This window comes from Phodopus roborovskii, unplaced genomic scaffold (genome assembly GCF_943737965.1).
Source record: "Phodopus roborovskii unplaced genomic scaffold, PHOROB, whole genome shotgun sequence".
Taxonomy (NCBI): Eukaryota; Metazoa; Chordata; class Mammalia; order Rodentia; family Cricetidae; genus Phodopus; species Phodopus roborovskii.
In genome coordinates, this window is record NW_026126511.1 from 45,498,935 (window position 1) to 45,525,913 (window position 26,979).

Below are 26,979 nucleotides of genomic sequence, written 5' to 3' on the forward strand. Positions count from 1 at the left end.
TGGGTATGTATCATCCCACCTTGTCCATCATTGCTACTTCATCTAGAATTAAAGTGGAGTCTCAAGAGATACAAGAAACCCAGGTCTATTTAGCCACCCCCACAGCAGTGCAACTGTATTTGTCTACAAAAGATGTATTTGAGGTCATTGCTATTTATAGCAGGACAAAGGAACTAAAGCATTAAACCCAAGGCTTGTGTGTGTTCTTCTGTATTTGTGTCTGTGTGTGTGTGCATGGGAGTCAGGGAGAGTGTGTATATCTGGGTATTGAATGCAGAGAGGACTAAATTGCCAGGCATGAGCCAAAGTCAGGTGTCAGAAGATGATGTCACTGACTAATGAGTTTCTCAGTGGTTTTTGTTATTGTTATTGGTTTTTTTTTTTTTTTTTTTTTTTTTTTGAGTAACAGCAAGCTGAATGTGATGCCCACCTGTGTGTGCACCTTCCTAGCCAGCACCAGCATTATCCTCTGGCCCGCTGGACTGTGCTGAGTTCTTTTGAACATTATTGTGTTCTCAGTACTTCTCTTGTCTACAGACAGGCTACCTGGGATGTGGAGAAATGGATTATTAATGTGTGTTTTATGTCCAAAGTTTCACCCCTTACGAGGGTCATCTCTCATGTCAGCCAGCAACTTCGCATCTTGCTTATTAATCCTCTCCATAGCTGGGCATAGTGGTTATGTGATTTAGCTTTGTGGTCACTGTTAATTCATACCCTAGCTTTGCTAAAAACTAATTGTGTGGGTTTTGTCAATGGTACTTTCCTTCCGTAGCATGTGCAAGGCCCTGTGTTCAGTCCCACCACTGCAAAACAAAACAAAAACAAACAGAACAAATGAACATAACCAATAACAAAAACAAAACTTGTGACCAAGGCCAGGTTAACCCTTCCCATTCCTTTAGGTTAGGCTCCTCTCATCTCTTTAAATGAGATAATGAATGCAGCAGGCTTAGCACCTGGCTTTAGTGAGTACTCTCCTGGGGTGGGGCTATGGGGACCAGTTACTGATGGTTTGTTTTGTGATACTCTTAGTCTTATGTAGACATCAACTGTATATTAAATAAAAGACACAGGTGGGCACTTCAAATCTTGAATTTCTCTCCAGACCTGGTAGTATTTTGTGTTATATGTGTTCTCTATGGCTTTCAGTGAAGGCTTATCCCCACACCCATTAAAAAAAAAAAAAAAAAAAAACAGGCTTAAGTTTTTCAGGTACATAGCAGTTTAGTCTTGCAGAATTTTGAGGGTGTGTCCTGCAGGGTTGGATATAGAAAATCCGAGCTTTTCATGGCCATTGTACTGCTGGGTGTGGCACTTTAGGTAATTGTTGTCACTTGGTCCCTGATCCCTGTCTTCTTCTGGTGTTCTGTGTTTACCAATACCATCCTTTTCTATACAGCTCAGCGAGGCATGAAGCCATTAGTGCCTCTAATGACATTTATCTCTCTCCTAGTGATGGATATTACCGATATCATACATGGGAAGGTGGATGATGAGGAAAAGCAACATTTTATTCCCTTTCAGCAGTAAGTATCTGGTATTTATCAGGGGTGACTCGAGGTTCAGGTTAGCCATTCAAGTGGGACATGAATACAGAGACAGATGGGAGGAACCGTTTGTTATTGCAGAAGGAAAGGCTTCCCCGCTGGAGGACTGTGGCTGGGACCTCTGCGGAGTAATTTATTCAGGGGGCTTCATGTTGGACTCAAAGAGGGTCAGCTGAGGATTTCTTGACTCAGTAAAATAACTGGAAGAATATAAAATAAAGGGCACACATTTGTCTGCACTGGAGCCCAGAGAATGACATCATTTGATTGTCAGAGATGCAGCAGCGTGTCTGTCTTTTGTTGTGTTGAACAGGTTTGAATAAGAATCACATGACTTCTCAGACTGGATGATGTACATGAATTGTCAGAACACTCTTGTTAGAATCAGCATTTGCTTTAGTAGTCTGACTACATCCAACCAGATGTGCGCATTGCTAATGAACAGCACGGGTCCAGGGACCACACTTACAGTAGCAAGGGGTTAGGCCGGATGAATGAGAAAGTCCTGTTAGGGTTCCTGAAAGGACCTGGCAGAGACAGTCTGGTATGGGGCAGGGTCAGTTCAGAACTTGACCCAGGACTCCATCCATGCTACTGGGGTCTATGAGTGAATAAATCTCATCCCTGTAACTCTGACTATATCCAATGTGACCCTTGTGGCTTCTGTAGCATTCAGCACACATGGTGTGGCCTAGGATTAGAGGGAAGAGGCCCAAATCTTTCTGGAAATGACCCTTGTTGGGAGTTACAGGCTAGCTACAGGACATTGTTTCATCTTACTTACAATGCCCACTGCAGATAGAATAGATGGAACTTCAAAAGCCAGCCTGAGGATATTTGAGTTAAATAAATAAATACACATATAAGCTTTGTTTTGTGTGTGTGTGTATGATGGGCTGGAAAGGTGAAGATGGCTCAGTGGTTAGCCAAACTAGCTGCTCTTCCAGAAGATCAAAGTTTAGTTGCCAAAACTTACTCTGGATAGTCTACAACCATTGGTAGCTCCAGAGGATCTTCTGATGTGTTCTTCTAGCTCTGGCAGACACACAGTCATACATGTAATTAAAAATAAGCCAAACATGTATATATATACATACACAAAAATCATATTACAACAACTTATACCAACACAGAATACAAAGTAAGTAAAGCATAAAATGGAATAGCTGAAAAATTTAAATGCTACAGAACAATAGAAACTATATGTAATAGCGAGCTCTAGAAAGCTATTTTTAAGTCACACATCAATATTTTCAAGCAAAAAATAAGAAAAATTGATGGGTTAATTTCCCATTTTTAACTTATGTATAGGAAAAAATAATTTGTAATCTTTTCTAACACTTCTAATATTTGCAACAAATGTTAGAAAAATATTCTTGATAGATGTAGAATCAATAGAGGTTAATTAGGTTCTAGAAAGAAAATAAGCATACAAAGAAATGGTATGCAGATTCAAAGAGGATCAGTGAGAATCAGTTTCAAACAAAGTTAAGTGTGGAGCTTGACCAAGTTTTAACAGTCTATTAGGTGTTGTTTGGTGTCTGTTGGGAAATCCATATATGCACTGTTACAGTGCATTCAATAGGGAAAGTGTCCTACCACCAGACAGCTGAGTTCCATCCCCAGGCCCCACATGGCAGAAGGAGAGAACTGACTCCCATAGGTTGTTCTCTGACCTTCACATGAGAGACATGACACACACCACATCCACATATAGACACACACACACACACTCCACCTAGAAAAACTATAAACAAAACATTTAAAGCCTTAAAATTTAGATTTTACAAAGAATGTGCCACCTAACTAGTTGATTACACATTTTGGTTTAGTCATGCTTTTATTCCACTTGTTTCCCTACTCTTTTCCCATAGTAAATGTACTATACATAATTATATTTGTTCCCCATTGCAACCCCTAGCATGCCCTCATACCTAAGCTGCAGTGGCTTATGGTGAGTAGGATTCATTTTTGAATTCTGCTTTTCCAGCCGGGAGAGCCATTAAAAGAAAACAGCTCCCCATCTCCAGCCCGTGTTGCACTATGTTTTATCATTTCATATAAGGATGTACAGAAAGAAAGCTGCCTGGTAGGCAGAGGTGGCTGTACACTATTGCATGACAACAGGGTGGTAATGAAGTTGCTGGTGGCAACTTCAAGAGAACGGGTAGGGGGATGGGGGATGGGGGGGCTAAGTTTGGTCCTTTGACCTCTCCCTCTATGGACCTCGCCTGATGTGCTCGTTCCACCGAATCTCATTTACTGGGTGGCCATCACAATGCTAAATTTAATGCCACTCAGTGGGCAAATAACTTCCAGGTGTATATCCATGTATCAGATGGCCATGTGATGTGGGCCTCAGAGGGGAGTGGTAGGATCCTGTGGAGCACACTGTCGGGTGGAGCTAGACCCAGGAGCCAGGTTTCCTGTCTCTTAGCTGTCCCTTCAGTCCCATCCCAGCAGCCAAATCTAAGAGTTTGAGCATGGCCTCTGACTCAAACTGTTTAACTTGTCCTTGAGCGTTGACTTGAACTTCAGCTGTTTTAACAATTGGCTATCGCTGCGCTGCCTACCCCTGCCTTTTTCTTTGCTCAAGTCCTTTCCGAGACATGTTTAGCAAGAGAAGGTGGAAAGATTGTAAGAGCTAGAGGAGCAGAGAGATTGCTGTGAGACCATCTCTCCTAGTAACATAAGAAGCTCTGCCCCTGAAGCCTCACCAATATGACTGCCCAAACGTGCCCCGAACAAGGACGACACAAATTGACATGACAAAACGGACAAGGAAGAGCCCACAAAGCCTCTACCCTACACAAAAAAACTACAGGCAACTGAGGAAAGCCGAGGGCCAGAGGTAGTATTCCCCAGGGAAGAACACACCCATTGGTCATCCAGTGCCAAATGTCAGCCTTGAAAACATATAGAGATAGCATTATAAGGACTGAACAGGATGTGTTTAGGAATATACATGTATGTACATATTTGTATGAAATAACAATTGATGAAAAAAGAAGTCATGAATTTGAAGGAGAGCATGTGGAGGAGGAAAATGGAAGAGAGATATATTGTAATTTTACTTAATAATATTATAATGTTAATATACATATGAGGCAGACAGAGAGAGAGAGACAGAGAGAGAGAGAGAGAGAGAGAGAGAGAGAGAGAGAGAGAGAGAGAGAGAGAGAGAGAGGAAGAAAGAAGGGAAGAAAATACCAGGAACAAAAGTATAATGGTTTACTTAGTTGATCTCATTTTCTATTCTATAGCCTAGTCCTTATAATCTAGATAATCTAGGATTTGGCAAAACTGCTTGCCATAAAAGAGTAAGTTTCCCAGTGAGCCATGCAGAGGATTTTGGCTTATAGACAGACGCATAAAGAAAAGATGGTATTAGACACTACAGAGTTACTTTGCTTTTAAGGCAGGGACAGAAAGCAGAAGGGTAGCTAACTGGTGGGTCAGCATCAGGTTGCTTTTGTAGGTTACCTTTTGGTCGTGAGCCTAGCCTTTAATGGCTGAGCCATCTCTCCAGCCCTGTAGGTCACCTTTTTTGAGGAACTTTGTTAGCATACTTGCTGAAACCGACCGCTTTTGGGGGAGTTAGGCTGTTATCTCTCCATGATGAGGTCTTGGAAGGTAGATATTCCACTTGGCCATGCTGCATTTGAACTGTGGTGAGTGACTCCATGTTGACTTTAGCCTGATCTGTTGGGGACCCATGCAGGAACTTAATCCAAAACAACGATTTCCTGTAATTTGTATTTGACTTCAGAGACCTCTGGTGAGGTTTGGTGTTTGTATTTCCAGATCGTGCTCGTAAGACCTCCTTGTTCTCAGGTCATGCTTCAGAGACTGTCTCTGCTTCCCGCTTTCTCCTTACCTCTCCTGTCTTTCCCAGAATTGCCATGGAAACCTACATCCGCCAGAGACAGCTCATCATGTCACCTTTGATAACCTCACACGTGATTGGAGAGAATGAGCCGCTCACTTCGGTTTTAAATAAAGTGATAGCTGCAAAGGAAGTGAATCACAAAGGACAAGGTACACCGCCTGCCCAGGGCCAGGGGACTTTGTCCAGGGTGGGAGGAAACATCCAGAGCATGGTCCCTGGACTGCCCTTTCACCGTCTCTGATACCAAACAGCCTCCCCTGGACACTGCCCTCCTCAGTCATCTCCTGCTGAAGATCCTCAGTCATTCACCCTCCCTGGTGGAATCAGGCTTGAATTTGGAAGTTCTGTGGAACAGACTTTTCCCCCACAAGTCCTTTCTTCTGCCCTCTGTTCCCACTATTAATTTGAAGTAAATGTGCCAACAAAGAGTGATCCAGGAGGCACTGTGCACTGTGCCCTCAGTAAGCTTATTTCTTTGTACATTTAGTGGAACTAGGAGACAGGCAATCCAGATGATTATCTGCTAATACGAACGCAAGAGAACTTAGAGGCCGCCTTGCAAAGCTTTTAGATTTTCTCTGGAACCTCCATGTACCTGTCTTTTGATGGCTTCAGCTAAGAGAAAATCTTGTGGAAACGTTTCAGATTCCAGTAGTAGGGAAAAATAGTTGCAACATTAGAAGGCAAATGCCAAGATGGCAACCAGATGTGAAGGCAGTGTCTTCTCGTTGCCCTGTAACTGCCCTTTGAAATGAAGGCAATCAGGAAAATGAACTATTTTCAGGATGCTCAGTTTCTCACAAATTACAGTTATTTGGGTAAAAAGAAATAAGAGCAATAAATAATCTGGTTATTAGCCCCCCCCCTTTGCATGTTTCTTCGTGTATGCTTGTTTACATATGTGTGGGCACAAGGGTAGGGGTGTGTGTGCACATCTGTGTGTGAATGCTGTGGTCTGGGTCTTCATATTTCCGCTTATCTAGCTAGCATCTAAACTCAAGTCTTCAGGCTTGCACAGCAGGAACTTTACATTCATAACCATCTCACCTGCCTTTTTAGAGCATTTTTTTAATATAATTTTAATTAGAGGAGAACATGTTAGGAATAAAGCGCGAGGGGACCTTGGTGGGTTCCATGGTGGGCGAGGGACAAGCATGCCAGGCAGACAGAGCTTAAGTGGGAGGTTTTATTAGAAAGGGAAGGAAGCGGGGAAGGAAAGAGAAAAGAGGTAAAGAGACACAGAGACAGAGAGAGGGCAGAAGAGAAGAGGGAGACGGGAAAAGCCCCTTCTGCCCCTTCAGGGGAACCGGGGAAAGAGAGCGGAAGTGGGCCGGGTTTTTCTTTTTCAAGTGTCCTCTGTGCCTGGGCTGACCTGGGTACTGCCTGAGTGCATTCTGCCAGGTGAAGGAGCAGACCAGTGCCTGAATCCTTATAGAACATTCTTATACTAATGAGATTACTGTTTACATATGATTTCCTTTTTTGGAACAAAACAGAAAACAATGTCATTCCTTTCTTGTACTGAAACAAGGTCTTTTCGGATGTCTTTTTATTCAAAATTTAATTTAAATATTTTGGTTGGGTTTTGTTTCAAGGGGGGTTGGAGAGAGACAGAGTGGGGGAGAGAGAGGCAGACAGTCATATTATTTGTAATGTAAAGAGTAAAACAAAGGGAGCATCATCCTGTGGCTCACAAGGCCTGTTTAGGACATTTGCTCATTGTCTTTCTCTCCTGATTTCTCAGAAGGCCAGATAACAGTTCAGTTTTCTTTTAAAGCTGTAGAACTTGACCACAAGTTACTCCATTTTAACATTTAGCCTGATGGGTTGCAGGTGAGCACCTAAGTGTCTTCTCTAGCTGGTCAGCTAGAGAAGCTGTAAATTGAAGCCATTCTACTGTGGCTCTTTGTATTGAAGCTTTCTCCATGTGTGGGGCCCGCTGCTCAGGGACTCCCACAAGTAGGACTTCTGGGTTAGTGGTGGGTACAAGCTTCAGGCCAGGTGAGACCCAGGCATTGCCTGTGCTGGCCCTCAGAGTGTTTATCCTGCATGCCCTGCCCTGACTAAAGGTGGCAAGTAGACTCTGGTCCCCAAGTGTTTAAATAAGTACCTTGAGTCTGCATTGTCTAACAGCTACATGAGTTTCCTGGTGTCCCATCTCAGATTTTATAAGGAAGATAATTCTTCTTCTGTCTTCTAAAGAAGACAATTTTTGGTTTGCTAAACTTTTGCTTCTCTTTGATTTGTGTATTCATGTCATATTTCTTTGTGAGGACCTTTGTCACCGATACTGATATAAAGCTTTATACCTGTTTTATGTATCAAAACTTTCAGTTTACATATGGATAATTATTTTGCTTTTAGAATTTGTTTCTCTGGTTTAAGAAATGATTAATTCCAGGACTGATGCAGTGTCTCAGGAGTTAAGAGCACTTACTGTTCTTGAAGAGGACCAGGGTTCAGTTTCCAACATCTGTACAGTAGCTCATACCATCTGTGACTCCAGTTCCAGGGGATCTAATGTCCCTTCTGATCTCCTCCGGTACCAGGGATGCATTTGACACACAGACATTCAAGCAGGCAAAAACACTCATACACATAAAACAAAATAAATGAATCTTTTAAAAAATAGCCTAATTTTCAGAGATTTAATAGCTACTTGCTTTTCCCCCTTTCAACATGCTCATGGTCCTATTTGTTTCTCTATTATCTTAGCAATTTACCTTAATGAAAATGTAAGACATTATGTTGCTTCTGTTTTTAGTAGCAAGAAAAATAATTTTTGAAATTAGTTCTTTAAAATTACTTATTTTCATTTATAGCTGTATGAGTTTCTGGCACATGCGTGTGTGCCCACAGAGGCCAGAAGAAGGCACAAGATTCCCTGGGAGATACAAATCGTTGTGAGCTGCTCAGCATTGGTGCTAGGATTCAAACTTGTGTCCTCTGGAAGAGAACAAGTGTTCTTCATTTTTGCTCTCATTGTCTGTACTACTAATGTTATATTTAGCAAGTGGTCTCCTGTACCAGTGCATTCAAGGCTACTTCCTACTTTCTCTTCTATGAAGTGTGGTTGGTCTTATGTTGAGGTCTTTGATCCATTAGGACTTGTACATGGTGATGAATGTGGGTCTATTTGCATTATTCTACATGTGGACATCCATTTGTGCCAGCACCAATTATAGGTGTGCTTAATCATCCAGTCATCTCTTGAGGCCCTTAAATTCATGGTTTTTATTCATGATTTTTTCCTGCCTCTGCCATCACTTACAAAACTGCCACGTGTTGTGTATGTAATCCCACAGTTTCCACTGATTTCTGTATGTTTTTTGGCCACTACGGCCACATAATATTAGACTTTGGACACACGCACTTCAGTGTCAAGTAGGATAATCTTTACTCTTTTTCTCCACTGAAGTCAGTCATATCTGTTGACTTCTCAAGTAAGTTCTCTAATGAGTTTGAAGGAAGTGTCATTGGAAGGATGTCACCCTGGGAGGGTTATGTGTTTATCCTGGGGTGTCTGATTGAGTTCATACAAGCTTCTATGTGTGTGTTGCAAAGATCATAACAGAGACTGGAAACTTGTCCTTTTTTTCCCCCTTATAGGACTTTGGGTGTCCTTAAAGTTACTGCCAGGTGACCTCGCTCAGGTGCAGAAGAACTTTTCACACCTGGTGGACAGATCAACAGCAATAGCTCGGAAAATGGGCTTTCCAGAAATAATTCTGCCAGGTACACACTTTGCTGGAGTCCTGTTTTATCTTTCTTTTCCATGTCAGAAGGAAGGATTAGCTCTGTTCAGACAGTTGAGGCAATCTGGTCCCTAAGAGGACATCATTGAGGGTTCATTGCATCAAGAAACTGGTGACAGAGAGTTGCAGCATCCTAAAACATTATTCAATGAGCAAGACCAAGAAAACACCTTTAAATATCACTCAGTGTTCTCAACTCATTCTGTCCTGTCCTGTTCTGTATACATGCTCCCCAAACTTGACTTCTTTCTCAGGGAGCAAACTGGTGATCCAGTGTCTTCAGTCCGGAAATTAACTGCTTCATTGACAAGGGCTTTTTCTCCTCATGTCATCATCTACTTTGGGCTCAGCGCCATCTCTGTGAGTTGCTGTGCTCTATTCCTGTGTGCTCTTAACTGCTCTGCTTGCCCATTCTGCAATTTCTCCATTCTTGTTCTGCTCTCACCTTTCACCTCATTAGTGACCTGCAGTTGTATTCACTGAGTTTGCTGACTTCACCCATTTAATTCTCTCATCTCCATCATGGTCAGGGGAACCATTCTCTGAGGAACTTGATCAATAATCATATGAACTAATTGGTAGTGATGAGTCTTGTGGACAGCCAGTCATATCACATTTGAAAATTCTAGGAAACCAACTTGCTGTGTACTACCTGAGAACAGATCTTTTGACTGTCAGTGGTAGTTTTTCCACCTTTAGGAATCTAAGGGGCAGTGGTAGTTTGTTTTACACACACTGCTGGAGAATGAAGGGTGTTTTAGTGAATACTTACAGAGTGAATGAATTGGAATTTCTATAAAAGGGAGGTTGTTGTGTCTTCTTTTTTCATAAAAGCAGCTCTGTCCATTGCAAAGCTGTTTTTAAACCTGACTATAAACTCACCAGCATTTGGGGGAAACATTTTGCTTTTTTTCATTATTTAGTTTTGTTTTTGAGACAAGTTCTCACAGTGAGCCCAGGATGACCTGGAACTTGAAGCAATCTTCCTGCCTCAGTCTTTAGTTGCTGGAACTATAGCTGTGCACAAACTACTACCCAGTTGTCTTACAGTTAAAACAAGTAACTATTGACAATATTCTCTTGTAAGTCAACTTTACTGTTAGGCAAGACAGGGATGTAAAAATTGGGAAATGTATTTTTTAGACAAGCTGACTTTATCTTGAAGATATTGGAAGACATTTTATCCGTGGGTTTGACTCAGAACTCCAGGGCTGTAATGGGCTTTAAACTCTGTTTAGGGGAGAGGTTTCCATGCTACTCTGTGGATCAGCTCAGTAAGATCCCCTCAGGGTCTCTATGGTACAGAAGTGCATGGGTTCAAGATGTCACTCAGTGGTGGAACAACACTAGCTTAGTTAGCATAGATAAACCCCTGCATTCCCTTCCTAGCACTGAAGAAAAAGACAGTGGCTAGCTTGATCCATGGTGTATGCCTGCCAGTCATTGACCACTGTGGAGGGTGAGTCAGGAGTTGTGAGTTAGAGATCAGCCTGAGCTGACACTGACTTGTCCTTCCCCTGAGGCCTTTTCTAGGCACCTCCTGTCTTCCTTAGTCATTCTGCAGCTTTGCTTTAGGGCTGTCTTAACAAACACCATTGAAAAGGTCCCGTGACTATGGGGATTTACTCCTCCATGTTTCTGGAGGCTGCCTGTCCAGGAACAAGGCATTTGCAGGGATGCTTTTTTCTAGGCAGGTGCCCGTGGCCATCTCCCTTGCTGTCGGTGTTCTCATCTCCTTTTGTGAGGACACCAGTCATATTAGAAAATGATCCAAGTTCACTTTAATTACCTTTTAAATAAATGGCCTATCTCCAAATACAGGCATTCTGAAAGCTCTGGGCTTCAACATATGAACAAGGCAGGCATAGTTCAGCCCATAATAGGTTAGCTTTCTTTGTCAACCATATTCAGTCCCTGGATGATAGTGTACACTCATTTGACTTATATCTATCAATGTCTTTTGTCCCCATCTTTAGCACCAAGACTTCTTTGGGCTTCAGGCCATCTAACCATCTATTTCCTCCATCCAGGCCCTGGCTTACTCTTTATTACCTCACCCCACCCCAACTAGCTCACTCTTGTCTTTCCTTTTAACACTCACAGTGGGACTGCCTGTCCCTCAGGAACCATGCTCACCTCCAGCTAGCTAAAGAAATAAGAACCCTGTAAGACACTATTAAAAATATGCTCGACAGCCTAGCAAAATATATGCTTTTTACCATATGTGACAATATGTGACAAAGAAATTACTATTGAAAGAATTGGATGCCTGAGGTGGCTTAGTAATTAAAAATTTTTGCTGCACAACACTAATGGCTTATAGAATCCACATACGAAAGCCAGGTGTAATGGCTCACATCTGTTATCTGTTATCCCAGCACTCCCTACAACAAGATGAGAGACAGAATTGCTTGGAAGCTTGGAAGGGCAGGGCAGCAGTAAAAATAACAAGAGAGACACTGCCTGAAAAAGAGCATGAAGGAGGAAAACTGACTCCAGAGAAGTTTCCTCTGACCGCCACACCCATGTTGTGGCATGCACGTGTACATGTATGTGTGTGTACAGTAATTAAAAAAAAAAAAACTTAATCTTACCAAACATGTACATCACAGACGTCTTGATAGGTAGTGAAAGCTGGGATGAGAGAGTAGTAAAAGACTTCCATGGAATAACTAGGTCATTACCACCAGATCATTTCCTATTTACCTTTCGTGTGTTGAATCATGGGATTTTGAAATGTGTTATTCTCAGGAGCACTCACTGGAGCCTTGTCATGTTGCAGGGGATGTTCGAAATGATATTTATGTCACCCTGATCCATGGGGAGTTTGATAAGGGGAAGAAGAAGACACCTAAGAATGTGGAGGTGACCATGTCTGTGTTTGATGAGGAAGGCAGCCTTTTAGAGGTGCGTAGTATCCCCTGCAAATGCCATTGCCATCACACCTACTCTGTAGTGGGAGCCGACTGCTGTTCAGACTTACTGCCTGTGTTCCTCATTCCGGGGTTTAGGTCTTCTTTTCTGGTGTTTTGTTCTTTGATTTGTTCTCACTAGGTAGTTGAAGCTGCCTCAAACATGTGATGCCTCTGCCTCCTGGGTGCTGGGATTGTACACATGCACCAGCACCAGCATGCTCAATGTTTTTTCATTAGGGAAAATATATATAAGACCGAAAATCTAGGATTTTTCAGTGGCCAGTTTTATTCCTGAAACCATTTAGATTTATTTTGATATTTCCCCTGTGCAGAGATTCTGTAGGCCACTTAGCTTTTCTTTGACATTTTTGAGCTATTTAGCTACTCTTAGCTTGAGCACAGTGCCAGAAGTGTCCCAAAGGCCTCAAAAGGCACAGCGCCATTACCTGGGTCAGTAGAGCCAGCAGACATCTACCTGAAGGAGCATCTTGAAGCTAAAAGCAGGCACTCGTGGGTGTAGGCCAGCTAATGGTGATTTCCAGCATTAGTCATTCTAAGAATCTGCACCTGAGCGAGTTCTCTTATGGGGAAATGCAGACGTGAGCTGGGCCTGCCTGACTTCCAGTGCAGAGTTCCTCTGACTCTGGCAGTTTTCTGGCCTTGTAAGCAAGGACATCTAAACTTTAAGGGTTGAGAAGCACTGGGTGGCCACAGGAGGCTTCCGTTGCCCCCACCTAATTACTTTGGTATCTAAAAGTCAAAGTCTAGGCTCCTGAAACTCTATGTGTCCTGGGATGATGTTCCCCAAATATTCAGTCATTGTGCATAATTCAACCATTGTGTTTCTTTAAAGTAGGAAACTACATTCAGTAAAATCGCTGCAATTCATAGCATGCAGTTTTGGGGGCTGAGGATCTGGAGGCAGCAGCGTTAGTTGTTATTATATGGGACAAGTGTATGTGCTGTGTGTTCAGATTCAAGGCTCCAGAGAAGTCTCCCAATGCAATGTGGATGAATATTGCTAGTCTCTTCTCGGATCACTACACCTTTGATTTTGAGTTAATTTTTGACTGTTGGGCATTCAGAAACATTTTCCTATAGCCGTATTTTTCTTGACCTCGTATTGTCTCCTAATTGTGTCTTTCCAACCAAAGAAAGCCATTCATCCTGGTGCTGGGTACGAAGGCGTCTCCGAGTACAAGTCAGTGGTGTATTACCAAGTCAAGCAACCTTGTTGGTATGAGACCGTCAAGGTGAGAACTCTGTTTCTGGCTCCATCAGCTGTGGGCTCTTGTTTAGTTTCCTGTCTGCCTTTTAAATCCCAGATCCATCTTAACCTTACCTGGAATTTCAGATAAGCTGTAGTAAGAGATGAACAATGGGAAGGGGTGTGGGTGGGGGCATAATCAAAATACATCGTATGAAATTCTCAAGGAACTAGCCTTCTAAAAAGCTGACTTGGTGGCTGAGAGTTCTTTAGAGCATCTATTTTTAAGAAGCCCAGCATTCTGAAAGAATATTCTCATTCATAAATGTATAAAGACTGGAATAGAGAAACTGGCAGCTGTAATAAGGCGGTAGGCTGCCAAGATGCTGCAGACAAGCAAAGATTTCTGTACTCTGCCATCAGCTTCCTAATGTGTTGTTCTTGTTGGCCCTTGCTAGCACGTTCTGGGCCTCTTCAGTGTGAGGAGGGTTTTGCGAATTGCAAAGTGCTTTCAGATCCAGCATCTCCTGTGGGCTCACAGTGGCCTTAAAACTAGACAAGTGCTTAGGACATTGCCATGGCTTCTTCCCAAAGAGGTAGCAGGCCCAGGGAAGTGGCTCCTAAGATCTCAGAGCACCTTGGGGTCAACCTAAGACAGGTCACTTTTGAATGCCTGGGCTTCAGCAGCACCCATTGTCCGATTGGCAGGGTTGTATAAGGTTCTAAGCAGAAAATCCACAGGCAGAAATACAGTCCTCATGTCTCAGTTAGGAAGCAGTTGTTTTTCACATTCTTCTGCAGTCCCTGTTTTTTTTATGGTGCTTTTTACATGAATTTATGATTTTTTTAAATCAAGTTCTCACTCTGGAACTCTAGCTATACTAGAAATTGCCATAAAGTCCAGGGTTGCCTTGAATTTACAGAGATCCACCTACTGAGACTAAAGACACATACTGCCACTCCTGGACGTATTGTGCTTTAAAGCCACTTATCTCAGGGTTGTGAACCCTTCAGGGCTTTAGATACTAATGCTGTTACACTGTCTCTTGTGACTTGCTATACTACTATCTATGACAGAAAACTTCTCCACCCTGGCATTTTATCTTAACTTCTCCTGTAGATACTAGTCACCTGGCATCTGCATGGGACTTCCAATCGGAAAGGTACTGTGTAAACCTCAAAATCCAGGCACATAATATGTCCAAACTCCAACAAAACTGTGATAAACAGCAGAATGGTTTCCCTCTGAGATTCTTTTGGCTTGAGAATGGCTGTGTGAATGAAGCCTGCTAGCAAGCCCTGGGTCTCTGAAGGATAAAATAGAGATAACATATAAAAGCCAAATCTAAGTCTCTTTTACTCAGAATCGTTAAGAGGGAGGACTTTGAATATGGTCACCCTGAGCAAAGGGCAAAAGCTTCAAGCAGTAGATATGCTAAGTATCTTGGTTGGAACAATTCAGAATGCTGTACCCTGTAAATGTATATGATCCTGGGTCAGAAACATGCAGTACAGTTGAGAGGATTTGATCCCAAGTAAGCCCTAAAGCCCTAACTTCCAATTCCTCCCTTTTATGCAGGTCTTTATTGCTATAGAGGAGGTCACACGCTGCCACATCAGATTTACTTTCCGACACAGATCATCCCAAGAATGTAAGTGATAGGACGACTGTGACATATTTCCTCCCCCCCCCCCCATTTTAAAACAAGTTGTTTCCTAACATGTTTTGTGAATTTGAAAGAGTGGAAAAATTGGCAATTGGCAATTTTATCTCAGAATTCATATGGTATGGGGAAAATCAAATAGTGTTTTGTTTTTTGTTTTTGTTTATTTCTGAGTGCTGGGGATTGGATCCACAGCCCTGTAGATGATGGGTATGTATCCTACCATGAAGGTACAGTACATCTCTAGCATATACGGTCGTAGCTGCTTTTTTTCAGACAGCATCTCAATATGTAGCCCAGGGTACCTCAAGTTTGTATTCTTCTTGCCTCAGTTTCCCAAGTAGCTGGAGTTATGAGTATGAGTCACCACACCCAGTTTCATTAAAGGGGGTTTGCCATGAATGAGTCTGATTTGAGAGTCCCTCCTCCTACTCTGGAGAGTGTTGGATAAAAAGGCATGACTATAAAAGGAAGGATTTATTGAGATAAACAGATAGGGTGAGCATGCCTTGGCCTTTAGTAGGAACAGGGTATGGATAATTCAGTAGATGGCAGTCTCCATTGTCAGGCAATGTGTGAAATGTCAGTTTGGGAGCAGCCGTGAGAGTGATACAGACAAGCTTACTGGTGACCTGTGTTTATTACCCTGTGGTTGAACATCACACCCAGAGCAAATGTGAGATTAACCGCCACAGCTATCTTCTCTTAGTGCCCACACACATGGCTTAGGCATATATTTCTGTCTTTTCAGCCAGAGATAAATCAGAGCGAGCTTTTGGAGTAGCCTTTGTGAAACTGATGAACACGGATGGCACCACCCTGCAGGATGGGCGGCACGATCTGGTGGTATACAAGGTGATGCTCGTAGAACCGGACTTCAGAAGGGCTCAGTATACACCTCTTCCTTGTGAATATGGGTTTTCAGGCTTGTCTGGGATTTACATGTATAAGCTTCAGAAATCCATTCAAAATTACATGTGTGGGTTCCAGATTACACCTTAGTGGTCTTGCACCTCTTGTGGGAGAGTGAGTTGCGTGACTATGGAGTGTTCCAGGAGCATCTTACTGGAGGGCAGAGGGTGTGCCTTGGTTCTGATTAGTAAAGGGCAGAGCCCTTGATTCTGCTGCCCATCAGCCATGGAGGGCCATGCCTGGCTAGAACCTGGAGGGTATGATAGATGTGGTTTTTATTGCATTGCACCTTAGGCACCATTTCTTTGCTGTCTGGGTTCTGCTATTTTTCCTGTTTTGCGCCCATTCCCTGCTCACTGTTCTGTGCCCTACACCTACCGAGATTTTAGAGTTTAAAGTACATGCCGGGAGATCTCAGTTACCCAGCAATATTTAGCAGATGGTGGCTGACACATAGTAGGCAGCTCATCTGTGTTGTGCCTCACCAATGAACATTTTCTTTCCTTAGCATGTCTTAACAGTTTGAGAATCCACAGGGAGCTGCTTCTTTCTCCATTGGCCCAATGAAGTGCACACATGACTGTTTATAAGTTCTAGAGACTCAAACTCTACCTTATTCTGTAATGCATGTGTTTACTTCTGGCAGAGAATAGGTTCTGATGTCCAGTTCAAAATTTACTGCTTTATTATTCCATGATGAAGTTATTTCTCCTGTAAATTCTGTAGGAGATAATGTCTAAAGTATATGGGATTAAAAATATAATTTGAGAAAGCCACACATCCCCTACTCATGTTGACCGTGTTCTTCTTGGGACAGGTAGGTCTCACTAGCACATGAGAGATGTTGCCCAGGCTCTTGTCTTTCTAACTTGTTTCCCTTGCAGGGTGATAATAAGAAAATGGAAGATGCAAAATACTATCTGACCCTGCCTGGGACCAAAGCAGAGATGGAAGAAAAAGAACTCCAAGCATCCAAAAACCCGTCTGTCTTCACACCCAGTAAAGACAGCACGAAGGACAGTTTTCAGATCGCCACCCTCATTTGCTCCACAAAGCTCACCCAGAATGGTAGGTGTGGGGACGGCCCTGGCCTGGTCCTCTTAGGCTCAATCCTGGGTTAGACTCATGGTGCTGGACCATGTGGCAGCAGCTCTTCTGAAGCAGGATGCTTGGCAGTTGGATTCTGCCCTCTGATCCTCCAGTGATGTTCTACAGCGTTGTTAGTTACTTCTTCAGGTGCTGTGGCAAAATGCTTGACAGGAGCAATTTGAGTAAGGAAAGTACTTACTCAAGTACTTGGCTCATAGTTCAAGGGTACAGCCCACCACAATGGGATGGGGGTGGGCTAGTCGATGCAGTAATACTGCCCACATTTTAAGTGGGACTCCAACCTCCATTAGCACAATCTAGAACTCCCTCACATGTGCTCACAAGTTTGTCTTCTCAGCGGCTCTAGATCCTGTCAAGTTGACAAAGTAATTTGCCAGCAGAAATGTGTTTTCATATCAGAAAAATGTAAGCATATTCATGAATTGGTAGAATTCAGAAATGTCATGTTAACTTCGTTCCAGGCATCAAAGATAATGTTGGGGGTTTGTTTGTTTGTGGTAGTAGATGGTATAGCAAAGGTTAGTAATAAGGGGCAGACTTTGGCAGTATCAGTCTCTTGCCCAAACAGGAATGCCAGAGAGCAGCTTGTTTTTGTTACATTGTTATTTTGATCAGGGTCTCCCTATAGAGCCTAGACTGGCCTAGAATTAGCCGTGATCCTCTTGTCTCAGCCTCCCAAGTGCTGTGCTTATAGGTATGAGCCCCCACACCTGATAGAGTTCCTCTTTCTCCTAGTCTTCCCCCTTCCATTGCTCCAGGAAACCAGGAATTTTCCATGAAACCAGCACCATAGTTTAAACAAGACTCGATTTTGTTTCTCCTCAAACCTCTGGCACAAGTTTTAACCTCTTGTATTTAACGTGGCATTTGATAGCATCAACAGTTACTCATATAACCTGTGTCACATAGAAGAAGCCTTGCTGACCAGCAAGCCCAGAATGTACTGTTGCCCAGGGGTCTTACCTTAGCAGGTTCATATCTATCCCAGGTGGTATGCATAGGATTAGGCCTATGAGCATGAGGCTGATTTGGGTTGGAGCAGGAGAATCAGAGCACTGCCTTAGGAGAGTGAATTGCAGAGGGAAGGCACACTCGGGAACTCAGATCCTGGGCTCCTTAGAAGGAGTCATTATCAAGTTGATTTGGACAAGTCACGGCTGGCTAGCAAATAAAAGTGGTGTTTCAACTTGGGCCTGTGGATGGACTCAACAGAGTGAAGTTTAGAACTAATCTAGTGGGAAGGCGAATCTGCTTAAGAAGGGAAGTGTCCTTAGCTTCACAGAAAACACAAAAAGCTTGTGCCAGTCTCATAGGCCTAACTATGGGAGGAGGAGTGTCAATGTAATGAACTGCTGGTAGACGCTAAAGGTTTAGTAGTCACAGATGTGGGGCTCATGGGGGTGTATGTGTCAATGTAATAAACGGCTGACAGACAGTAAAGGTATAGTAGTCACAGAATCTGAGTGTAACCCATAGACATTGAACTTGGCATTAGTGAGATGTGTGCATCAGCTCTTATCATAAAGGATGTTTTCTGATATTTACAATGTGGACACACTGGAAGCAGCCCAAATAGCTGGTGGTTGGAATCCATTTTAATTTGAGAGTTCAATCGAATAATAAAATATATGTGGCTACTGAGGTCATAGACATGGGAGACCACTTCCTAAATAGAGCACTGAGAGCAACCATTAATAAATGGGACCTCCTGAAACTGAGAAGTTTCTGTAAAGCAAAGAACATGGTCAACAAGACAAAATGACAGCCCACAGAGTGGGAAAAGACCTTCACCAACCCCACATCTGACAGAAGGCTGATCTCCAAATTATACAAAGAACTCAAGAAACTAAACATCCAACTATCAAACAATCTACTTAAAAAATGAGGTACAGACCTAAGCAGAGAATTCTCAACAGAAAAGTCTCAAATGACTGAAAGACGCTTAAAAAAATGCTCAACATCCTTAGTCCATCAGGGAAATGCAAATTAAAACAACTCTCAGATTCCACCTTATACTGATCAGAATGGCTAAGATAAAAAACACCAATGATAGCTTATACTGGAGAGGATGTGGAGTAAGGGGAACATTTCTTCATTGCTGGTGGGAGTGCAGACTTGCACAGAAGCTGTGGAAATCAGTATGGTGATTTCTTAAAAAATTAGGGATCAACCTACCTCAAGGCCCTGCATTACCACTGTTGGGCATATACCCAAAGGAGGCACATTCACATCACAAGGACATTTGCTCAACTATGTTCATAGCAACATTATTTGTAATAGCCAGATCTTAGAAACAACCTAAATGCCCCTCAACTAAAGAATGGATAAAGAAAATGTGGTATATTTACCCAATGAAGTACTACTTGGTGGTTAAAAAATAATGACATCCTAAAATCCTAAAATTTGCAGGCAAATGTACAGAACTAGAAAAAAAAACCTCCTGAATGAGGTAACCCAGAACCAGAAAGACAAATATAGTATATACTCACTCATAAGTGGATACCAGACACAAAGCAAAGATACCCAGCCAACAATCCATAACCGCAGAGAAGCTAGAATCCCCTTCTAGAAACAGATGGAAGCAGATGCAGAAATCCACAACCAACCATTGATCCAAGGTCCTGGAGTACAATTGAAGTGAGGGAGGAGCGATAATATGAACAGAAGAGTCAAGACCATGGTAGGGAAACCCAGACCAGAGCTAGTGAGAGATCACTGACTCCGGTGTGACAAATGGAGAACCTGCATAAGACTGAACTAGAATCCCTTAATATAGGTGACAATGGTTCATCTGGGACAATATATGATGCCACTGGCAGTGGGTCCAATACCTAACATTAATTCAAAAACTGACTTAGTGGAGCCCATTCTACGTGGAGAGATGCCTTGTTCATCCTAGACTCAGGGGTGTGCAGGATGGAGAGGTGCCTTGGTCCTGCCTCAATGAGATGATGGAACAGACTTAGTAGACTTCCTAGGGAAGACTTTACCCTCTCCAAGGAGCAGATGGGAAATGGGGGGGGGTGGGGGGGAGCAGGAGGAGAGGAGGGAGGGGGAACTGGAATTGGAATGTAAAAAATAATAATATAAAAGAAAATAAATGTAAAAGAAAAAAGGGAAAAATAGTGAGTGGCATGGCAAACGTGTTACTCTACATGTGATTCTGATTTTGTTTCAGTGTATGGAAGCTAGTTAGAGCTAGATTGCCTCTGTCAGTCCCAGCTTGCAATGACTTCTGTGACTTGGTTTCCCCATCCTTAAACAAGAGTAACAGATAGTGTATGTTGAATATCCCTTGTCTAGAATGCTTGGGACTAGAAATACTTTGGTTTTAAAAGTTAAAACAGTGGTATACATGGAATATGTTATTCTGGGAAAAGTCTAATCATGAAATTAGTTTGTTTCTGCATTTATTAGCTACCATGTTTAGAGTCAGATCAAGCTGTAGTTAAACCCCACTCCTGCTGCCCCTTGGTAGTAATGTGACCTAAAGCAAGTGATTTAGTATCGCACACCTACAGTATGCATCAAAGTGAACTGATGTGTCTGTGTGTTGTTCCTTCTCTGTGGATCTGCCCAGACATGGAAATCAATTAGACAGGAAATTGGAGACAAGAGTCTAAGTTTACTTTTATAATGATGATGTCATCATTTGAGAAACACAGGTTCCAGTCAGTCATTATTTTATGTTCTTGCACATCAGTAGCTGTCTTTATTCCTTCTCTGAGAGCCTAAAGAGAATCACAAGTTTTTCTCTGATTTTTATGAGAAATAATAAATTGCAATAATACCCAAGGTACTTCCTTAAAATAGCTACGATGAAGAGCAGTTTACTTTTAAAAATCTTTGTGGATATGTTATGCATGTGTTCATATGTGTACAGGCAGGTATGTGCCACATTGCACATGCATAGGTAGGTCAGAGAACACCCTTGGATGTCCTCATCTTCTGTGTTGTTTGAGACAGGGTCTTCTTGTGTTTGCTACTGTGTAAACCAGGCTGTCTCTCTCATTGTAGGAACACTGGGGGCTTCCGATACGCACTAGTGCAGCCAGCCTTATGAGGGTTCTAGAGATCCGAATTCAGGCCTTTATACTTGCATGATAAACACTTTTATCCCCTGAGCCATTTCCCCAGCCTGGCAGCAATGATCTGTTCTGGAAAATTCTATGGCTATGTCTTCTAATGTCTGTGGTTTGTGTTCTTCCCAGTGGACCTGCTTGGCTTATTAAACTGGCGTTCCAACTCTCAGAACATTAAACACAACCTGAAGAAGTTGATGGAAGTGGATGGGGGAGAGATTGTTAAGGTATGCCTGCCTCTGTGTCCGTAGCCGCAAGCATACTCACTGTGTTCCCATTTCAGTTAAGCCAACAGGAAATCTAAAACTCAGTATCTGCACAGCTACGCCAGTGTGCCAATCCTACCAAAATATTCATTCACATCCATTCTGTTAGAACACAGTGACCCCTCACTTTTTCTGTAGCATGTAGCAGGATGAACCCCAAGTAACATCTGTTTCTTGTACCTGCAGTTTTTACAGGATACACTAGACGCACTTTTTAACATAATGATGGAAATGTCAGACAACGAAACGTATGATTTCCTTGTGTTTGATGCGCTGGTAAGTGGTTTAGCATATTAACCAGTGTTTATTCTTTGATAGCTCATTTTTAAAGTACCATGAATATCATCAAGCAAAATTATTTGTATACATCTCTCTGAGAATTTCTGTAGCCTAAGCCCCAAGAAGTACAATTAGCAACCAATGTCTTCTCTTCCAAGCTCTTATTTTCTGTTTGACCTTACCTTTTTTGACTTACTTTCACTTTCTCATTAGGAAAACAATGGGTTAATTACATTAGAGATTGGCAGGCACTTGAACTTCTTTTATCGCTCTCTAGTCAAAGCGCTGGAGAAGCCCTTGATAAAGAAACATTTATGTCCTTGTCTGGCCATGTCAGGGGGCTGCATCCACCAGTTTGAGATGAATCTTAGTGTCCTTATGAATCTTAAGCCTATAACAACAACTGAAATCGGAACAGTGATATGTAACCGTGGGGAGCTGTGAAAGGCGGGGGATGTCTTGGGGACAGGAGGAAGCAGACACACCTAGATCCCACCTCCTTTCCTCTCTGTTAATGGGAGTCTCGGACAGGATTTTACCTGAAGATTGGAGCTGAACAGGATTGCAATTGTGCGATGTTTGTCAGCATGGGGAACTGGTCTTTTTAGCGTCGGGTCAGGGCATCAGAGCTAATATTGGAAGATGGAGCCAGGCAATGCTGTCGTCTTGAACTAAATTGGTTTGTAGGGGAAAGAGACCGACTAGAGACCATGGAGATGGACCCTAGCTGGACAGGGCAGCTGGCTCTGGGCATAGATGGCAATTCCATGTGCCTCTTTTCTGCACATTCACCTTTTGTGCATTCCATAGACACAAGGTGACACATAGGGAAGAAATGGGGACACCAAACTCAGTGGCTCATGAGGCATTCATACTCAGCTTGGGGAAAAATCTCATGGGGAATTGTGTTAGTTTGTAATTCCCACACACTTCTTTCTCTGTCTTCCTCCCTCCCCACTCCTGTTGTTCTTCTGTGCCTTAAGTCACCTGTGCACCCCTTTGTGACATTAGCTGCCCACAGCCACTGGTGATGGCCTGGATCAGTTTACCCATAGCAATATGCTGGACACATATAATCTGTCTGTGTTAAATATAAAGCCTAAGGCTTCAGCTTGAATAGAATGCTGCAAAAATAGTCAAGAAAGAAAAGGCACTAGAGGTTAGAGTCTTGGTGTTGGGCAGAGCATCGGGATTGTACAGCACTGCTGTTAACGCCGCCGCCTTTGGCAGGTTTTCATCATCTCACTGATCGGAGACATCAAGTTTCAGCATTTTAATCCTGTACTGGAAACCTACATATACAAGCACTTCAGTGCCACCCTGGCACACGTGTGAGTACGACTCAGGACTGGTGTGTTGTGGGAGTTCTTCCTGGGGCTGGACAGTTGAGAAACAAGAGGAACCTTCATGCAGTCACTGTGGCAGGAGGGTGGGACTATGTCCTCAGCATCTTCCTGGAAGGAGGCCATGCGAATGATGTGTCAGTGGAATGAGGTGTTGGACTCATTCCTTCCCTTCGGGATAAGAATACCCCAGAGTGGGGGCTAGGAGATGGTAGGGTCAGCAAAGTGCTTGCTGTGCAAAGACAGGGACCTGAGTTTGATCCCTAGGGCTCAACTGAAAAACCCAGCATGGTGATGTGTGCCTCTAATCCCAGTACTGGACATGTGGATACAGGGGGATTCCTGAGCCTCCTTGGCTAGCTAGTTACATTGAATTTGTGAGACATGTGGTTGCTGGGAATTGAACTCAGGACCTCTGGAAGAGCAGCCATCTCTCCAGCTGAATTTATAAGCTCCTAATTAGAGAGAAACTGTCTCAAAAATTAAAATGGAGAATGATTATGGAAAACACCTGATGTAGACCTCTGGCTTTAACACATACCTGCTCACACCTATCTGTATGTACATACACGTGTGCAAATGCATGTATATACACAAAACCAAGAAGACAAGACCCAAGTGCTTACAATGGGGAGATGGAGACAGGCATCAGTTGTCAGTGAGGTGGACATGAGGCTCCAAGGGGGTCCAACAATGAACTAGGCAAGACCAAGCCTGGTAGAAAGGCAGGCCACACCCTCAGCCCTACCCACAGTGCTTTGGGGGAACCCACTGCTTGTAGGATATGGCTTTGTTTTCCTTTTACCCAAGAGACAGTTGTCTTAACCTTTTATGTAGAGTAGCCTCCTTTCAGTATGCAGTTTGTGGCTGGTTGACCAGAGGAACCAACCTACTGTGTTCGATTTGCTTCCCCTGAGGTGCTCAGTTCCCATGTGGCCCGCCAACCCCACCTAGGGAATTCCAGTTATTGTGCTGAGTGATGGGACATACCATGACAGGAATGTAGCTGGGATTAGTCCGCTGTCCTCTGGACAGTGGCTCATGCCATGTGAAGATTGAAGTTTCTGTCCCACCTGGTCCCTCAGCCCTTTAGCCCCAAATAAACACACGGATACTGTATTAATTATTAAACTGTTTGGCTGGTGGCAGGGCTTCTTACTGGCTAGCTCTCTCTTAATGATTAACTCATTTCTATTAATCTACATATTGCCATGGCTGTGCTTACCCGTAATCCTGCATGTTACTCCTTCGGCATCATGGCATCTCTTCCTGGCAGATTCTCTCTGCCTTTCTTTCCCCCAAAGTTTCCTCATCTGGTAGCCCTGCCTGTGTTTCCTGCCTGGCTACTGGCCAATCAGTGTTTTTATTTATCAACCAATAAGAGAAACACACATACTGAAGGACACTCCCCATCACCATGTCACATGGATCACTGCTCTCTGATATGTCAGGCCAGATCATTGTACCCCTGGGTATTTTCTAAACCAACCATTCATGAAGATACAGAATCACAAGTCATAAAAAGGAGATGTTACACAGCATACTCTCCAGCTATCCTTATTATCGGTGAGAGCCTCATGGGTGGAGGAGGCAGCAGACACATCAGCCTTTGTATTTCCACCCAGCACCTTGACTTTCCAAGGGCTCAGCAGCTACAGCTAAGATAGTTATAGATTATAGATCTTGAGTACACTGAGCTGAATGAGACCCTTAAACAAACTTGAATTCTTGATTCTCCTGTTTTTGCTTCCCAATGCTGGGATTATAGATTATTATTTTTTCACCTGTCTCCTAAGGGAATTTTCAGTAGTCAGGGATACAAGACCATAACTCAGTACATAGACAAGTAAGGAGCTCAAGGCAGTCACATTCCTTCCAGAGAGGAGCCAGTTAGCACTCTTGCATGCTGGGTTTATTTGCAGCATTTGATTAATTCTCCATGTTTCCCTTGGATTTGGGGGCGAGTTTAAGGGGGGAAAAAGGGGTGAGGGATTGATTTTAAAACAAAAATAATTGAAATATAGGTGCCCTGAGAAGTAAGAAATTATGTCTCCAAATACAAGCACAGTGTTGTGAACAACATCTGTGGTTGGCTTTTTGCCACCATGTGCGTGTGCACACACATGCATGTACATATACAAATAATGTTGTAAAACTATATAAAATCCCAGAAGATGTTTGTCTGTTGGCGTGTTCAGAACAATAGATGATATAGAGGCAGTGTGAGTCCACTCTTCTTATTAGTGAAGACTTCGCCTGGCACCATGTTTATTTCAGAGGGTTGGGGCAGGCTATCAGTAATTAGCTTAGGCACCTGCAATAGGCAAGCATCATCTGTCCTTCACAAGTCATCAGAAGATGTCTGCTTTAAATGCCAGAAAATTAAAATAATCCCCATAAGGCAAATCCCTAAAGCTCTGTATTCCCTCCCCCCCCCCTTTCATGTATTTGTGTGTGCGGTATGCCTGTGTGTGCGTGTATAGGGGTGTGTGTGTGTGTGTGTGTCCCCTGTGTGTTCATTTGCATTTGAAGGCCCAAGGCTGATGTCAGCAGCCTTGCTGGATAACTTCCCCCAAACTTGTGGATGTAGCTAGTTTAGTTAGATGACTCGCTTCTGGGGCCCCCTGTCTCTGCCTTTGAGCACCTGACTACAGGTGAGCCACTAGACCCACCTGGCATTCATTTGCATTCTGGGGGTCCAAACTCTCATGTTTGCTGCTTGAATAACAAGTGCTTTTGCCACTGAGCCATTCCCTAGATCCATCTCTGTCATCTCCTGATCTTTCTTTCAGTTCAATCATGGAAACTTATGCCTTGAGGAATTAACTACTCCCAAGTTTTCCCAGTATTTCTAAGAAGGAAAGTGTCAAAGCTAGACATATATGAAACAAAACAGCAGTTAGTTTGCCTGTTTAGGGCGTACTTGAGTGGTGTACTGAAAGCTGGGCCTTGGGCTTCCCGGTTTACCACTATCCCTTCCTATGCTGCATACCCTAAGGCTTGAGCACAGTGTTGCCCATGACAATGTTGCTTTCTTACCATTTTTTAGGAAACTGTCCAAGGTACTGAATTTCTATGTGGCTAATGCTGACGACCCTAGCAAGACGGAATTGCTCTTTGCTGCTTTGAAAGCCTTGAAGTACTTGTTTCGATTCATCATCCAGTCGCGCGTACTCTACTTGAGGTAATGGTCCCAGTAACAGGATGTTGCCGGTACTCACCTAGATCCCTTTGTTCCTCTTCTCATTTGTATTCAGCTTTGTGAGTAGTTGATTGGTCATAGGATAACAAAACTTCAGGTCTTTAGAGATGGATTAGGAGAGCACTAGAGAAGGTCCATATGAGGTTGTTCTGCATCCGGGTCTTATGGATGTAAATGGCTTGATACGCTGTTTGCTCTAGAAGTCTTGATTGGTGATGGTGGCTGACTTAGTGTTTTCTTGTTGGTTTTTTTTTTTTTTTTTTTTTTTTCCATTGCTGTGAAGAGACAACATGACCATAGCAACTCTTATAAATAAAAACATTTAACTGAGCTGACTTGCTTACAGTTCAGAGGTTCAGTCCATTATGATCAGGGTGAGGACCATGGCAGTGTGCAGGCAGATGTGATGCTGGAGCTAAGAGCCCTACATTTTGACTCAGAGGCAATAGGAAGTTGGCTGACATACTGGGAGGTATCCTGAGCATATGAAACCATAAAGCCTGCTCCCACAGTGACACACTTCCTCCAACACAGTCACACCTCCTAACAGTGCCACTCCCATTGGGGGTTATGTTCTTTCAGAACACTGCTATGGCTTTTAAAGAGCTAGGTCTTAGGACAAGTATGGTGGAAGCACTGGGAGAATTTGATTAATGAGATAATAAACTCTGGCTTTTTAATGATCAGCCATCTCACTTCCTGTGTAGCAAATGGATTGTGTAAGGCTGAGAATGAAAGTAACTACTAAGAGGCTCCTCATGGCTGCGACACTGAGGCTCTGCCTCCCATGCAAATGGAGTTGGGC

At 43.1% G+C, this 26,979-nt stretch overlaps 1 protein-coding gene across 1 annotated transcript in view; it reads left to right on the forward strand.

Moving 5' to 3' along the window:
• Window positions 1–26,979, forward strand: part of Dock5 (dedicator of cytokinesis 5) — a 180,710-nt gene that overhangs the window by 99,135 nt on the left and 54,596 nt on the right. Inside the window, exons 11-22 of the mRNA XM_051195461.1 lie at window positions 1,457–1,529; window positions 5,446–5,588; window positions 9,049–9,174; window positions 11,977–12,101; window positions 13,264–13,362; window positions 14,896–14,968; window positions 15,732–15,835; window positions 16,777–16,960; window positions 21,214–21,311; window positions 21,537–21,626; window positions 22,860–22,960; window positions 26,022–26,156. Of these exons, the coding sequence (XP_051051418.1) occupies window positions 1,457–1,529; window positions 5,446–5,588; window positions 9,049–9,174; window positions 11,977–12,101; window positions 13,264–13,362; window positions 14,896–14,968; window positions 15,732–15,835; window positions 16,777–16,960; window positions 21,214–21,311; window positions 21,537–21,626; window positions 22,860–22,960; window positions 26,022–26,156 (1,351 nt within the window). The remainder of the gene's footprint in view (window positions 1–1,456; window positions 1,530–5,445; window positions 5,589–9,048; window positions 9,175–11,976; window positions 12,102–13,263; window positions 13,363–14,895; window positions 14,969–15,731; window positions 15,836–16,776; window positions 16,961–21,213; window positions 21,312–21,536; window positions 21,627–22,859; window positions 22,961–26,021; window positions 26,157–26,979) is intronic.